Genomic DNA, 13827 nt, shown 5'->3' on the forward strand with positions numbered 1-13827 from the left:
GCCTTCCTTCGAGGTCCCTGTGCTCCTCCGGAGAAGCCCTAGAGAGACTGGGGCCAGCCCCCTGGAAGCACCCAACTGCCAGGCTCACAGAGTTAGCTTAAAGGATCAAACTCTTCACTTGTATTATTTGCAGGTCTGACAGCCTCTCTGCATGGAAGCATATAATGCATCTCTGCTTTTTTGAATTTGACTAGATGATTCACAGAGAGAGAACTATCAAGTTTTTTTCGGGTTCTGAACTGATTTATCCTGGTTTCACCAGCCCACCTTTGCTTTGTGGGGTCAGAGATTTGGCCATAGCTGTTATGCTCTCTCTACTGGCTTAAAAGCAGCCCAGCAATTTCGGGTGATGCCCTAGTTTGCACCCACTGTGGTTTTTGCCAACACATGGTTGAAAGGTGTTATCTTTGCACAGAACTCAATACCTTGCCTAAGGAAACGTGTGTGTAGGAGGGGGTGCACGGTGCATCTTCTGACACTAACCTCTAAGGCAAAGTAGAAGAAGGAGGCCCTGCCATGGCCATAATTTCTACCTCAGTAATTCCAATCTCCTATGGACATGGGCTGTCATCATTGTGTTAGATGCTGAGGACACATCATTTTAAATGATCCCAAGGCGTTCTACAAATAACCATGCATTTTATATTACTAAGCTTTTATTTGGCAAAACTAAATCATCCTATGAATATCTAGAATGAACACTAAAAGATAATGCTGTCTAGATGATGGGGGAAGACCCTTAGGTAAGAATGGTTGTGTTTTTAAGTGTATAGGTGTAGATATTATTTTCCTTTTTATTAAACTTTTTTTTTTTAAAGCTGGTCCAATTCAAGAGAGGTTGTGCTGCCTGCCATAGATCTGAGTGAATCAATAAAGAGGCATCTGTTCTCTTTCTTTGCCATGAGTATTCCAGCCCATCCTGGGGAGTCTTATTTTCATTTTTTTTTTTATCATGAACTTTAAAAAAAATTTTTTTTTTGCTTAATTAATCTCTACATCCAGTGTACCTAATGTGGGGCTTAAACTCACAACCCCCCAGATCAAGAGTCACATGCTTTTCTGTCTGAGCCAGCCAAGCGCCCCTCTATCATGAACCTTTTAAAAATCCAAAATGTTTTGTTTTATGGAAATGTTCAAGCATTCACAAATGTATAGTATACTCATCTATAATAATTACCAACATTTTAGTAATCACCTATAACTGCCTACCTTTTTTTTTCTAGAATATTTTAAAGGAAATTCCAGACATACTATTTCACCTATTTCAGTCTGCATCTCTAATTAATTGATAAGCCTTTTTTTCTCTTTTAATAGCACCACAATGCCATTATTATACTTAAGAGATGTAACAATACTGGGGCGCCTGGCTGACTCAGCCAGTAAAGCCTGTGACTCTTGATTTCAGGGTCATGAATTCAGGCCCCAAGTTGGGCGTGGGGCTTATTTAAAATAAGAGGGACATAACAATACTTCCTTAATATCATAAACATAAAAGTAGAGAGATGAGCACTGAGTATGTATGGAATTGTTGAATCACTATATTACACACCTAAAACTAATATAATACTGTATGTTAATTATTTTGAAATTAAAAAAGAAAAAAAAGTAATTTGGATTTGACAAAATGTTGACAATTTGTTAAATTTGCTTGTATTTTTTTTTTAAGAAACAAAACTTTTCAGATATAAGTGAAGTCCTGTATTACTAGATGTGTTTATCTACAAACAATATATGGTATTATTTTGTATATTTAAAAATATATACATAATGTTATCTTTTACACATCCTTCTGAAACTATTACTTACCATTGGGTTAAGATTTATTCATGTTGGTACACATATCTCTCGTTCACTTTAATACTGTATGGTATTCTATTTGGTTTAGATTTAATTTGTATTTGTATTCCAGTAGAACTTATTAAGTACTATATTTATGAATATTTATGTTGTCTACAGGTTTGCTTTTTGCTATGATAAACAGCGATGCAGTGAACATTCTTCACTTCTTCATTCTACAAGAACATTCATTCTTGTACATTTCCTTGTGCCACTTTTAAAGAATGTATTTAAATGCCCCTGATTACTATAGAGATTGAGAGCCTGTAATATTTTTTGGCTATTTGGATTTCCTCTTCTGTGAATTATCATATTTGCCTCTTTTCTGAATGGTTTTATTTATTTATTTATTTATTTATTTTCTTAATGGTTTTAAAATTGATTTGTAGTAATTCTTTTTTTTTTTTTTTTAAGATTTTATTTATTTATTCATGAGAGACACACACAGAGAGGCCAGACACAGGCAGAGGGAGAAGCAGTTACTCGATCCCGGGACTCCAGAATCAGGCCCTGGGCAGAAGGTGGCGCTAAACTGTTGAGCCACCTGGGCTGCCCGATTTGTAGGAATTCTTTGTATATTTTGGATACTAAACCATTGTCAGTTTTGTATATTGCTTGAATCAGGCCATCTTTTCCTGCTCCCTCCCTGTTCCTGGTCTGTCAGTTTATTCCAGTTCAGTCAGCTTCTATTTTTATTCCTATGCTCCCTTGTTTTATTCTAACCGACACATTTTTGAGGTATGTTACCGAGGTGGTGAATCCTTTCAATTGTCCATTAGATGAACTACATTGTCATTTATGGTTTATTTTTGGTTTTTTAAGGCAGGCAACCTAGAGTAGTGGTTAAGAATGGGGGCTATAGAGTCTTAACTTTTTGTTTTTAAATCTTAGCTCAACCACTTTACTTACTCTGTGACCATGGTAAATTACTTAATCATCTTGTGCTTGGTTTTATAATCTGTAAAACCCTGAGGGTAGAGCTGTTATGATCCCCATTTTATATTTAATGAAACTCAAGCTCAGGAAGATTAGATTAGATTAGAAACATGGATAAGTAGAAGAAATGTTGGGCCTCTTTATTTTTTAATTTTACACTTTTGATGAGACATGGGTCAAAGAAATAATTCTGTAGTAATAGATACACAGGGTAAAAAAATTCCTATGTGTCACTATTCATTAAAATAAAACAATAAAAACCCAAGCCTTTATTTTTATGACTCTAACTTAAAAGAGACATAAATTTTTTTTTTTTTAAGATTTTATTTTTAAATAATTTCTACACTCAACGTGGGCTCAAACTTACAACCCTGAAATCAAGAGTCACATGTTCCACTGACTGAACCAGTCAGGTGCCCCAAAATGTAGAATTTAGATAACCATCCCAGGCCAGAGAATGCAATTGAAATAGGGAAATCACAAACAAAGGAGACTGGGCCACACGTAAGGGATCAGTTTGGTAGACAATGAAACACTTTGGAGGAGGACGCAGAATTTGATTTTGACCAACAATGAAAGAAAGAAGAAACTGAAGGAGCAAAGGTAACTTCTTTCTAGGGGAGGGAAAATAAATTTGACTTGGCCACTGTATCTTCTATTGATTTTTTTTTTAAATTATTATAAAAGGTAATATGTTTATGGCAAAAAGTCAAGTACTACATGAAGGTATAAAGTAAATGTTAAAATATAAAAGTTTCCCAATAGTATAAACTCAAACAAATTAAAAGCAGGGACTTGAGAGCAGATATCTGTACACCCAATATTGTTAGCAACATTATTCACAATAGCTAAAAAGTGGAAACAACCCAGATGTCCGTCAGTGGATGAATGGATAAACAAAATATGGTGTGAATGTATAAAGGAATATTGTTTAGCCTTAAAAGAGAATGGAATTCTGATACTTGCTACAATATGGATGAACTTAAGATACTATGCAAAATGAATAAGGCAGAAGAAAAAAGACAACTGTTGATTGTATGGTTCTACTTACATGAATTACCTAGAACAGTTATATTCATAGAGGCAGAAAGTAGAGTGGTGGTTACTGGGGATGGGCGAAGTTATTGTTTTTTGGGTACAGAGTTTCAGTTTGGAATGATGTAAAGATTCTGGGGATGGCAGTGGCAATCGGTGCACAACAGTGCAAATATAGTGAATGCCACAGAATTGTATACTTAAAAATGGTTAGAATTGGTAAATTTTCATGTTATATGTATTTTGCCACACTAAAGTTTCCCAACTCTAGCCTGGAGGCTATAAACTATAAACCACTATAAACCATTTCTTTTATAGCCATATAGACAGGCAAATATAAGCATAGATATGCAAGTATGAGCATATGAGTTCAAAATACTTAAAAATGGTTAGAATTGGTAAATTTTCATGTTATATGTATTTTGCCACACTAAAGTTTCCCAACTCTAGCCTGGAGGCTATAAACTATAAACCACTATAAACCATTTCTTTTATAGCCATATAGACAGGCAAATATAAGCATAGATATGCAAGTATGAGCATATGAGTTCAAAATCTACTCTTTAGGGGCACTCATTTAGGTGCTGGGTACTCCACAGTGTACAAAATTGACAAGGTTCCCTCAGTCATGGAGCTTTTTTTAAATTTGTTTTATACAAAATGTATTTTGGTACACAAACTGTTTTACACCCTACATTTTCCCTTAACAAAGACCTTTGGACATCTTTCCAAATTAGTTCTTATAGATTTACTGATTTCATAGCTGCATGCTATGTCCTTTTATGGATATAATTTGTGGCTGTTGTACAAAATGGAGGAGGGGGGAAGAGGTATAGAGATTGCTGTGGTTTGCTGCTTGAGTTTGCCCCCTTGTAACTTAAAATTTTCTTAGGAGAATAATATAGGCTTGTTATAAAAAGTCAGTGCCAAATATATCAAATGAAGGTAAAAAACCTCCTATCTGTTCTTCCCTCTCTTTTAATCCTATTCCCTGAAAATAGTAACCACTGTTAAATCACTGTTAGCACTTAGAAGTTATTTATCCTTCCAGACATTTTTAATGCATCTGCAAATACAAAAAGATACTTAGAACATACATAGTCTCATTCTTTAGGAGCTGGCTCATGCAGTACACTACTGATCATTTAATTAAGACTCTTGTGAGTTATGCAGAGGAAAGAGCTGGACTGGGCTTCATTGAGAGCTAGGCTCTTCTAGATTGTGCTATGACAGGCAGCTTCTTAGTTGTTATTTGTATGCCATCCTGTTAGTGAGATCACATCAAGGAGAGTGCTTTGAAAACTGGTATGCTAGAAGTATCACAACTAAGTTCTTTGGTTGCAAGCATTAGAAACCAACTCAGCTTCTGTTAGACAAAAAATGGTGAGGAGGGGGCATTATAGAAGGATTTTAGGTAGCAAGTGAAATGTTTAAACAACCAAGTCTCTGGAAAGTCAGGAATAGGGTGGCTTTGAGGGTTTCAATATCAGTGTTTATCCCATTCCATTTCTATATGTCTGTTCATTTTCCTGAGGAAAAGTGTGTGGCCTAGAGACCATATCTCTGCTGATGAAGTGGGGTGGAGTCCTGGGTTTATGTGCTTCATCAGCATCTTACAGAGTTAAGGAAATGCAGTTTTGGGAAGGATGGGATTCAAAGCTGGCAAAACTGAGAGTCAGTCTTGAAGTGTCAGCCATATTAACCCTCTATTCTTATTCCCCTCTCAAGGAGGAGATGACCGTCGGGTTCTGCTATGGCACATGGAGCAAGCTATCCACTCTAGAGTCAAGCCCATACAGCTGAAAGGAGAGCACCATTCCAACATTTTTTGCCTGGCTTTCAACAGTGGGAACACCAAAGTATTCTCTGGAGGTGAGAAGAAGGGCGATTTCCACCTTGGTTGGTTCACTGTAGCTGAGATTTTAGATAAAGGAGTGATAAAGTAACTCCTTGTTTTTCTTCCTTTATTTCACCAAGCTGTAGAATTACCGGTTTCCCATAGCTTGTCTTCTCTGCATTATAGCAGTTTAGACAGTTACAGAGAGAGAGAGAGGCAGAGACACAGGCAGAGGGAGAAGCAGGCTCCATGCAGGGAGCCTGACGTGGGACTCAATCCCAGGTCTCCAGGATCACACCCTGGACTGAAGACAGCGCTAAACCATTGAGCCACCTGGGCTGCCCTAGAAAACTTTTTACATTGCAATCTGGCATACAGAAACACACATACATATTTAAAATAGTACTTAACTGTACTGTGTGGGACATTCTGATTTTTTAAAAATTCTATTTCATTTTTAAAGATCTTAAAGGTTGTGATTCATGTTGATGTCATAATCTGTGGATGGCTCCTGTTTGAAAAACATTGTATTAGGGTATAATTGGGATGGTTTGTGCTCAAGCCGGCCTCTTAGTGATGTGTTCCATCAACTATACTCCTTTCTGACCACATTTCTAGCCCTGACCTATCTGCTACACTGCAGATTTTCCCATGGAATATCTACCTGTGTGTTCTAAAAGCAATATAAGTGCAGCAGATCTAAAACCAAAATTATTAGTCCTCCTATCCTGCACAAATATTTCCTCTTGTTCCCTGGATTCCTTTTCTCAGTTATTATCAACATTCATATAATAATTTTAGCTATAAGCCTTAACTTTAAGAAACTGCTAATACAAAAGCATTTTTAAATCTATAAAAATGACAGTTCCGTATGGTACAGCCTAATAGAAATCTTAAAGTCATCTTCAAACCTTCTTTTCTTTAAGTTACATATCTTGCCACTCACCAACAGACTTGAAAGCCTCTCATATTCATCCTTTAGTTTCTGCTCTCTTTCTATACGTACTGCCTTGGTTAAGGTACTTACCTTTGATCTGGACTTTTACAGTGGCTTTTGTGATTTCTGCAACCAGTCTCTAACCCTCCTAATTCATCACAAGTTTTCTTTTAAAAAGAAAGTTTAACCCTGTGAACCTTTGACCCTACAGTGTCCACAGGACAAAGTCTAAACTTCAGTCTACCTCTCTAGCCTCATCTCCCTCCCCTGCATCTTGTTCTCTATCTGGCCCACTAAACCACTTTCCGTCTTAGGTGCTCTTGTATCGTTTGCTCTTATTATTCCTTCATGAGTCATGATTAATTGTCCAGTCCCCAACAATTCTCCTAAGTCTTCTGTTGATAAGAGCTTTGAGTTGTTGGAGTTTCTGTTCAAATGCCTCCTTCCCCATAAAAACATTCTTCTCTTCTGCCATGTACTTTCAGCCTGCTCCTGAAGGAAACAAATTACTTCTTTATCTGTGTCCCCATTATAGAGAACATCACTACAACAAGATAACCCATTTCATCATTATTAGTTGTTTGTGTAGCTGGACTGGGAGTTTCTCAAGGACTGGACAGAATCCTACTTTTCTTGTATCCTAGCACCTTGGCTTTGCCTGTTACGTAGAAAGCGTTAGTATGGGTTTAATTTACTTGGTATGCACCACAATAGAGTTTATAGCCAGGGACTTAAGATGACCTGGGCCACATCTCTACTGCTACTATTACTTTCTATTTAAGTGACTCTTGGTGTACTTTTCAGTGTAGAGTGGGAATTTTTTTACTTCTGTCTTTCCATATTCAGGTTTTTATGTTTGGTTATATAAACACTTTGAAGGCAGGACTACACATATTGTGAATATAGTATTTTTAGATTCCTTGAAGGAATAAAGAAAAATGCAAGAGAAAAAAATTGTGGATAAAATCTTTCCCATCATTTATAATCACACAGTCATAGGATTTTAATGCTATGAGATGATAACAATATGAATATGAACAGACATTTATTGGGGGCTTACTAAGCACTCAGCCCCATTCTGAATGGTTTTACAAATGTACTCTTATCCTCACAATAACCCTATGAAGTAGGTACAATTCTTATTCCTATTTATAGATTAAACACTGGGGCATAGATTATCTGTATTCTGAGTCTCACAGTTGAGGGTTTTGCTTACGGAAAAAAAGCTAAGTTGGATGAATTTAATTTGCCCATGGTCATTTATCCTTTTTATTCTTTTTCTTAATGGCCACAGGTTTTTCGTTGTAGTTTTTACATATATATGTGTATATAATCCATTGAATAATTCATTTGGGAAACTTATACCTAGTTGCTACTGGGCTTTCAAAAATTCTTTATACCCTTCTGAAATTATTTTTATAAAACTTATTTTCTAACTAATATTCCTAATTTATATTAACATTGACTTTGTTCATATGCTTCCTGAAAACTTTAAAATTTCATATTATAATATAGACAGGGAGCATTTTGTAGGAATTACCAAATGTCTGCTTTTCTCCTTTACAGGAAATGATGAACAAGTTATCCTCCACGATGTTGAAAGGTAAATAGATTATTGGTATGTAAAGGTGATTGACTCTGGTTTTCATATGAAGAGAGGCAAATATCTCTTTAGACCAAAATAGTTGTTGTTTTTTGAAGGAAATAACATGAAGCCAGCTGTCCTTTTCTGAAACAGATTTCTGTAATAATTTTGAAATAAAATTTTGATTAAAAAAAAGGATTTGTAAAGTTGGAATGAGCTTATACTTTTTAGTGAAAATTTAAAGGGAGAGGTTGGAAGAGAAGGAAACAACATAGTAATAGCTAATCTTTACGTGCCAGGTACTATTCTAAGTGCTCTGCATGTATTCATTAGTTTCACCCTCACAATGATTTCATGAAGTGATACTATTCTGGTCTCATTGTGGATGAAGAAGCTAAGGTGTAGGGATGTTAGGTAATTTAAGGTCAGGTGGTGCTAGGATCTGAACTTAGGCTGCCTGGCCTTAGGGCCACACTGTTGCTCACATGCCAGACTGCCAGATCGACTCTCTGCTACTCCTGCTAATAGCTGGCTGCTTTAAAGTGCTCCCTTGTTTTTGGAAATCAAGCACCACCCCCATATCTGTATAGAAGCAGATGCATTCTGCAGGAAGTGAAAAACTAAGCTCACCTATTGAGTCACTTTCAACTATGTTTATTTTAGTGCAAAAAACAAACTCACCATGAAATCTATAAAAAGTTTTTCTAATAGAACTTTTATTTTTTACCTGAAAGTTGAATATCTACTTTTTAAGGAAATACAGTATTCTTTGGGTTTCGCTGGATTGACTTTCTACTGGAAATGAGGGAGAATCCTACATGAGGAACTCTAGGGCTGGGACTTTGTGTGCATGTGTGTGCCTGTTTGCCTCTCTCTGCTCTCTATCTCTTAGCAGCGAGACCTTGGATGTGTTTGCTCATGAAGATGCGGTATATGGCTTGTCAGTGAGCCCAGTGAATGACAACATTTTTGCCAGCTCCTCGGATGATGGCCGGGTTCTCATCTGGGATATCCGGGAGTCTCCCCATGGAGGTAGGGTCTAAAGGCTGTTGGATTGTATTGAAGAGTTTGATGCCAAGTTCATTTCAGAGGGAGTTTATGTCCTGAGTAACCTGAGTGGGAGAGAGAGAAAGGGAGAAGCAACTCTCATGGTGGGACACAGATATGTGTCACTAGATGTCCCATCCTATGCCTAAACCAGAAGGGAGGTGCCTTTCTTAGGCCTTCTCTAGCCACTTGTGAGCCTCCACAAACCCTGTACCTGTCATAAACACCACAATACTTTGGTGTTTAGTGGCCCCAAAGAATAGAAGATGAGCATTTCATTGTAGAGGTAGCTACCAGAGGCTAGCTCTGTGTGATTCTGACATGCACAGATTCTTGGTTATTTATAGAGAATGGGGCTATTCTGCACTTGCGTCCTCTTTTCAGACATGTATATAGAAACTGAAAATGATGGCAAATGCCCTCTGTTTAGGGCAATTGTCCAGGTGAGTTCCTTCTCTAGATGTGCTTTTGGAGCTTCTGAAGTAGAAAATGAAGAATTGTTTCGTTGAATTTCTCTGAAGTTTTTGAGGAAATGCATCTTTTCAGCTCGTTTCCTGAATAGAGAGTTCACTCTATACATCTGCCTGTCTTCAAAGACTCTTTCTTCCAGCATTACCCTCAGTGTCACCGCTGCCCCCACCTTTAGTACATCTTTGTCATGATCATACCTGTGTACACAGAGTTACTTTCCTGCTTGTCTTGTCTAACAGGATCTAGATCCTCTGTATTATTCTATATTCAGAGCATTTTAACATGCTGGGCTGTGTCTCATTATGGAGATTCAGGCTATACGAGAAGCTTGTTCTTAGAGGCAACCAGATAAGGTAGCTGCAAGGAGCAGCTGTGGTTGAGTAACCATGTGTTGGGTCAGGGAGATTCTCCTCTGTCTGGACTGCCCAGAGGCCTGTGCAGTGTCCCATGTGGAAATCCTAGAGTGGGGAGTGCTTTCTGTCTATTGCTTCTAAACAGTCTCCAGAGGAATATGTTCTTCTGGGTGGCAGAGAGATTCCTTCCTCACCTGGGGCCCATGAATATAGGCAGAGGGCTGCAGGGTTTCTAAGTGAAGTTGATTGGGAGCTGGCTGGATGCAAGAGTTTGTTAGGTGCCTTTTTTTTTTTTTTTTTTTTTGTAATATTCCAATACTGGGAATGAAATCATAAAATTCTAGACTGAGACTATTTTCTCTTCAGTTTAGGGAACAATTTAGAGAGAAGCGAAGACTGTGCTATTGTTTTTCCTTGCCTTCAGTTTTCTCATTGTTTTGCTTTGTCTTCATTAAATCTTTGTGTAGTTTTAAAACTTTTAATTTCTAAAACTAATACATTTGGATTAAGGTACAATAATTCTACCAGTAATTGGTCATAAATTTTTTCAGCTCACGTGGAATTCAATCTTATTGTAAAACAGCCTACCTTCCCAGTTACCGTGACCGTTTCCGTTTGTCACAGGATCTAGAGTAGAATGCTCCGCGTTGCTGAATATCATAGCTTCGAGTTTGCTTATATGTGTTAGAGTTCATGTTTGCAGAGATGTGTGTGCTAGTCCTTGTGGGCAGGGGTGACCCCTGGGGTGACGGAGTGCTTTGGGGCTCCAGCAACTACAACAGTTACTACAGGGTCACATTCCTGCTTTGCCTGCCTCTGGCCCAGAGGCACCCAACAAGAGCTATGGGGCTGATTGTCATTTCTCTATTCACAGAGCCCTTCTGCCTGGCAAACTATCCGTCAGCCTTTCACAGTGTCATGTTTAACCCTGTGGAGCCCAGGTTATTGGCCACAGCCAATTCAAAGGAAGGAGTGGGACTCTGGGATATTCGAAAACCTCAGAGGTGAGCCCCCTTTATTCATATGGTGTTAAAACTTTCCCCTGCCTCAACTCTCAGGTAATGTGATCAGCCGGCAAGGGTTTTGAGAGCCTCTTTGGTCATTGATCTCAGTTGGCCATCTCCTAACATACACTGGTGCCTGTGAAGCCAGGGAGCCCTGGCCCCAAGGGATAGACAGTGTGAGAAATGCATACTCCTTGCCGAGGGAGCCATACATCAATTCTAGGCAAATAGAGGATAGCTTCCCTTCAGTAGTGCCTTCTCTCTTTAGGCCCAGGGTTCTCCAGATGCCTGGGAGCTCTTGCAGGGGTGATAGATGTGGAGAATTTATCAAACTTGTGGCAATTGAACCAGGGATTCTTAACTCCAGGCACAAGGGGTTTTACTACACAGGCTTCAGGAGAACTGTGAATCCCCAAATTGTGTGGAAATTATATTATGTATCCATCTAAGTATATTTTTCTGCAAAGGGAGTTTATTTGCTTTTTTCAGTTTTTCAAAGGGAACAGTGGCTAAGACAATAAAGGATAAGAGCCATCACATATAGTGTTAAGCACCTAATTTATTTTCCCTTCTGTTTACGTGATTAAAAGAGTACACTTAGGACAATCTTCAACTGATGCTACACATGACTAATGGGAGAATTTCAGGCATTGTTAAGGGAAATGTGTGCATAGGGGCGAGTAGGAGACTCTTTTATGTTCTTTGTATTCTGTGGTGGAGGAACGACTTTTTATGGCACCTGTACTTGAAGCTAGCCTTGCTTTATAAAAGACTTACATGCATCTTCTGAAAATTCTGCATGGGGGTAACTTCCTACTTTGTAAAGCAATATTGCAGAAGAATATCATGGAAAGGTAGTGAGGTTATGATTTATTTCACGGGCCTCAGATGAAAGGGACAATTAAATACAGAGGATCATCTCCCTTGGTGATTTTTAGTTCTAGCAAATTTTCTCCATGGGGCAGTCAGAGGGATCTAGAACTATTGCAGCAGATCGGTATAGGCCAGAGGGGTGCTCCTGGTGTTGAGCAGGGCTCCCTGAGGCTCCGCAGGGCAGCAGAGATTTCCCCAGCTCTTGCCTTTCCTCCCTACTGAAATGCATACAGTGGCAAGACCCTTATTGTGCCTTCACACTGTGCACTTAGAGAGGTTCATTCACTGCCTGTATCTCCCTGTGTTCAGCTCTAACATTCTCTGCTGCTTGAGAGTCTTTTAAGAACAACTGCTTGGCCTCATCCATATTACAAAGGACAGGAATTGGACTAACTATGCCAGCCTTCTCCGAACCTTCTACCTCCCATACCTACTATTGTAATGAATAGCTAGCGACTGGAGTGGGGCCCTAAACTATTCATCCCCAGTGGAAAGCTTCAGTAGTGCATGGCATGAGCACTGTCTTGAGAGTAGAGGAGAGGTTGAATGTTTTAATTCTCCTAATTTCCCCCTAGCAGTTGCCTACTCTGTGTTGTATTTGGGCTTTCCTCCCTTTTCTACTTGTCTCATCACTAAACATGACTTCTTTTCTTTCTTTTTTTTTTTTTTCTTTCTTTCTTTTTTTTTTAAATCTAAGTGAGATTGTTTCATTTTTAAGGTAACATTTTTTTAGATTTAAGGTTTATATCCAGAGAAATATAATAAAGCAAACCCCCCAAAAAAAAAAAAGGAAAAAAAATTTCATCTCCAGATTATCTCTGTTAGGTACATTTTCTACATATTTGTACATCAGTATGGTTCTCCTTTTTGGTTTCTAGTCATTCTCTCCAAAAGTGACTATAATGAATACTTATGTATCTTTCCAGAACATAATTTAATGCACATACTAGCCTGTATATCTATACTTTAAAAACTTTGGGCTAGGGCAGCCCTGGTGGCTTAGCGGTTTAGCGCCATCTTCAGCCCGGGGTGTGATCCTGGAGATCTGCAATCGAGTCCCTTGTCAGGCTTCCTGAATGGAGCCTGTTTCTCCCTCTCCCTGCATGGAGCCTGCTTCTCCCTTTGCCTGTGTCTCTGCCTCTCTCTCTATGTCTCTCATAAACAAACAAACTTTGGGCTAAAGGAACCATGTATTAATAACCCACTATTTTCAACTTCTTTTTTCAATTAATAATATGCATTGGAACTTTATTCCTATCAGCACTTACAGAGACAGCACATTCTTTTTTCTTTTTTTTAAGATCTCATTTTTATTTTTATTTTTTTTTTAATTTTTTATTTATTTATGATAGTCACAGAGAGAGAGAGAGAGAGGCAGAGACACAGGCGGAGGGAGAAGCAGGCTCCATGCACCGGGAGCCCGACGTGGGATTCGATCCCGGGTCTCCAGGATCGCGCCCCGGGCCAAAGGCAGGCGCCAAACCGCTGCGCCACCCAGGGATCCCAAGATCTCATTTTTAAGTAATCCAGCCACCCACCATGGGCCTCGAACTCACAACACCGAGATCAAGAGTCATGTGCCCTACTGACTGAGCCAGCCTGGCGCCTCCCCTAGCACATTCTTTAATGGCTATATGGTATTCCATTTATATGATGTGTCCAACAGCCAGGACTTCTTATTTCCTGTTTGGGCCATTATAAACAGTGCTACACTGAGCCCAGTTGCACATCTATTTTGGCCTATCTTTGCAAACATATCTGTAGGAAATTGCTGCATCAAAAGGCGTATACTTTTATCAACTTGATAAAAATTGTCACATTGTCCTGTTACCGCCAAAGGCTGCACTAATGTACAAGCCTACCAATTGTGCATGAGGCTACACATTTGTCCAGACCCTTGCCAACACTTACAC

The 13827-nt window shown here is 38.7% G+C and overlaps 1 protein-coding gene across 2 annotated transcripts in view; it reads left to right on the forward strand.

Annotated features, from left to right (window-relative positions):
- Positions 1-13827, forward strand: part of DCAF5 (DDB1 and CUL4 associated factor 5) — a 100946-nt gene that overhangs the window by 21136 nt on the left and 65983 nt on the right. For both annotated transcript variants that reach the window (XM_041758120.1, XM_041758121.1), the window contains exons 2-5: positions 5536-5679; positions 8148-8184; positions 9059-9198; positions 10912-11041. In XM_041758120.1, the coding sequence (XP_041614054.1) occupies positions 5536-5679; positions 8148-8184; positions 9059-9198; positions 10912-11041 (451 nt within the window). The remainder of the gene's footprint in view (positions 1-5535; positions 5680-8147; positions 8185-9058; positions 9199-10911; positions 11042-13827) is intronic.

The sequence above is a fragment of the Vulpes lagopus genome, chromosome 6 (genome assembly GCF_018345385.1).
Source record: "Vulpes lagopus strain Blue_001 chromosome 6, ASM1834538v1, whole genome shotgun sequence".
In the NCBI taxonomy this organism is placed as follows: domain Eukaryota; kingdom Metazoa; phylum Chordata; class Mammalia; order Carnivora; family Canidae; genus Vulpes; species Vulpes lagopus.